The 852-nt window shown below is 43.5% G+C and overlaps 1 protein-coding gene across 1 annotated transcript; it reads right to left on the reverse strand.

Moving 5' to 3' along the window:
- Positions 1–164: 164 nt before the first annotated feature.
- SARC_17105 (hypothetical protein) lies at positions 165–362 on the reverse strand (the record flags this gene model as incomplete). The annotated part of the gene is made up of 1 exon (XM_014288795.1): positions 165–362. A coding segment is annotated over one exon (198 nt), but the record flags the coding sequence as incomplete, so codon positions are not given.
- Between the last annotated feature and the right edge of the window lie 490 nt (positions 363–852).

The following is an 852-nucleotide window of genomic DNA, read 5'->3' on the forward strand; positions in this document are numbered from 1 at the left end:
ACAAAATATGAGTACAAATTCACATACAAGTGCAAAACAACTCGGTCAAATACAGGAGGCACCTTTCGCTCGGGATATGTCATATTCAGGCCACATACACCCGCCAAGCTCATTGTGGTATTTTAGACATAACGAAATACATCCATATATGAATATGCACATACATCGACAGGTATATATAGTTTATGTGCAGATATCACATACAAGTGCAGAGTATCTTTGTCGAACTCAGCTGGGCCCCTGACACCGGCCATCCCACCGCGTTTCTTTGAGGTGGAGTGCATGTGTGAATTTGCAGGGGTCTTCAGAGGGGTCTTCATGGGGGTCTTGGTATTCTGCTTCTTGACTTCGACCGTTACATACTGCAGTAGGTGTGCGAAAGGTAGCGTGCACAACAGATAAACAACAGTATGTTGAAAGTACGTGGACAGCTTGGTAGCTGTATTTGCATGTAAATTAATGCATGCATGACATTATATGTGAGCACATGAGTTTTCGGCAAAGGTCCTCAGGGGGGTCTTCAAGAGGGTCTTGATATTTTGCTTCTTGACGTCGACCGTCCAATATAAAGCATAATGTACAAACGTTGATTAAAAGGAACAATTCACCATGATATATCTGTATATGTGCTATCTGAGCCAAAGTTGGTGTCTCTACACATACACGGGTGAATATATATCGCACATAGTCGCGTAGCTACCTCTACGCATGTAATGGTAGTATGTGCCTGGCATGTAAGACAATGCTCGCAAGTACATACCTTTTTGAATGGTTCGAGCTGTTGGGCATCTAGCTGGGGCAAATCATTCGAACAACTGTAGGCATCCCAATAGTCCTTCAAGTCTTGCGGTG

Source organism: Sphaeroforma arctica (genome assembly GCF_001186125.1).
Source record: "Sphaeroforma arctica JP610 unplaced genomic scaffold supercont1.9770, whole genome shotgun sequence".
In the NCBI taxonomy this organism is placed as follows: Eukaryota; class Ichthyosporea; order Ichthyophonida; genus Sphaeroforma; species Sphaeroforma arctica.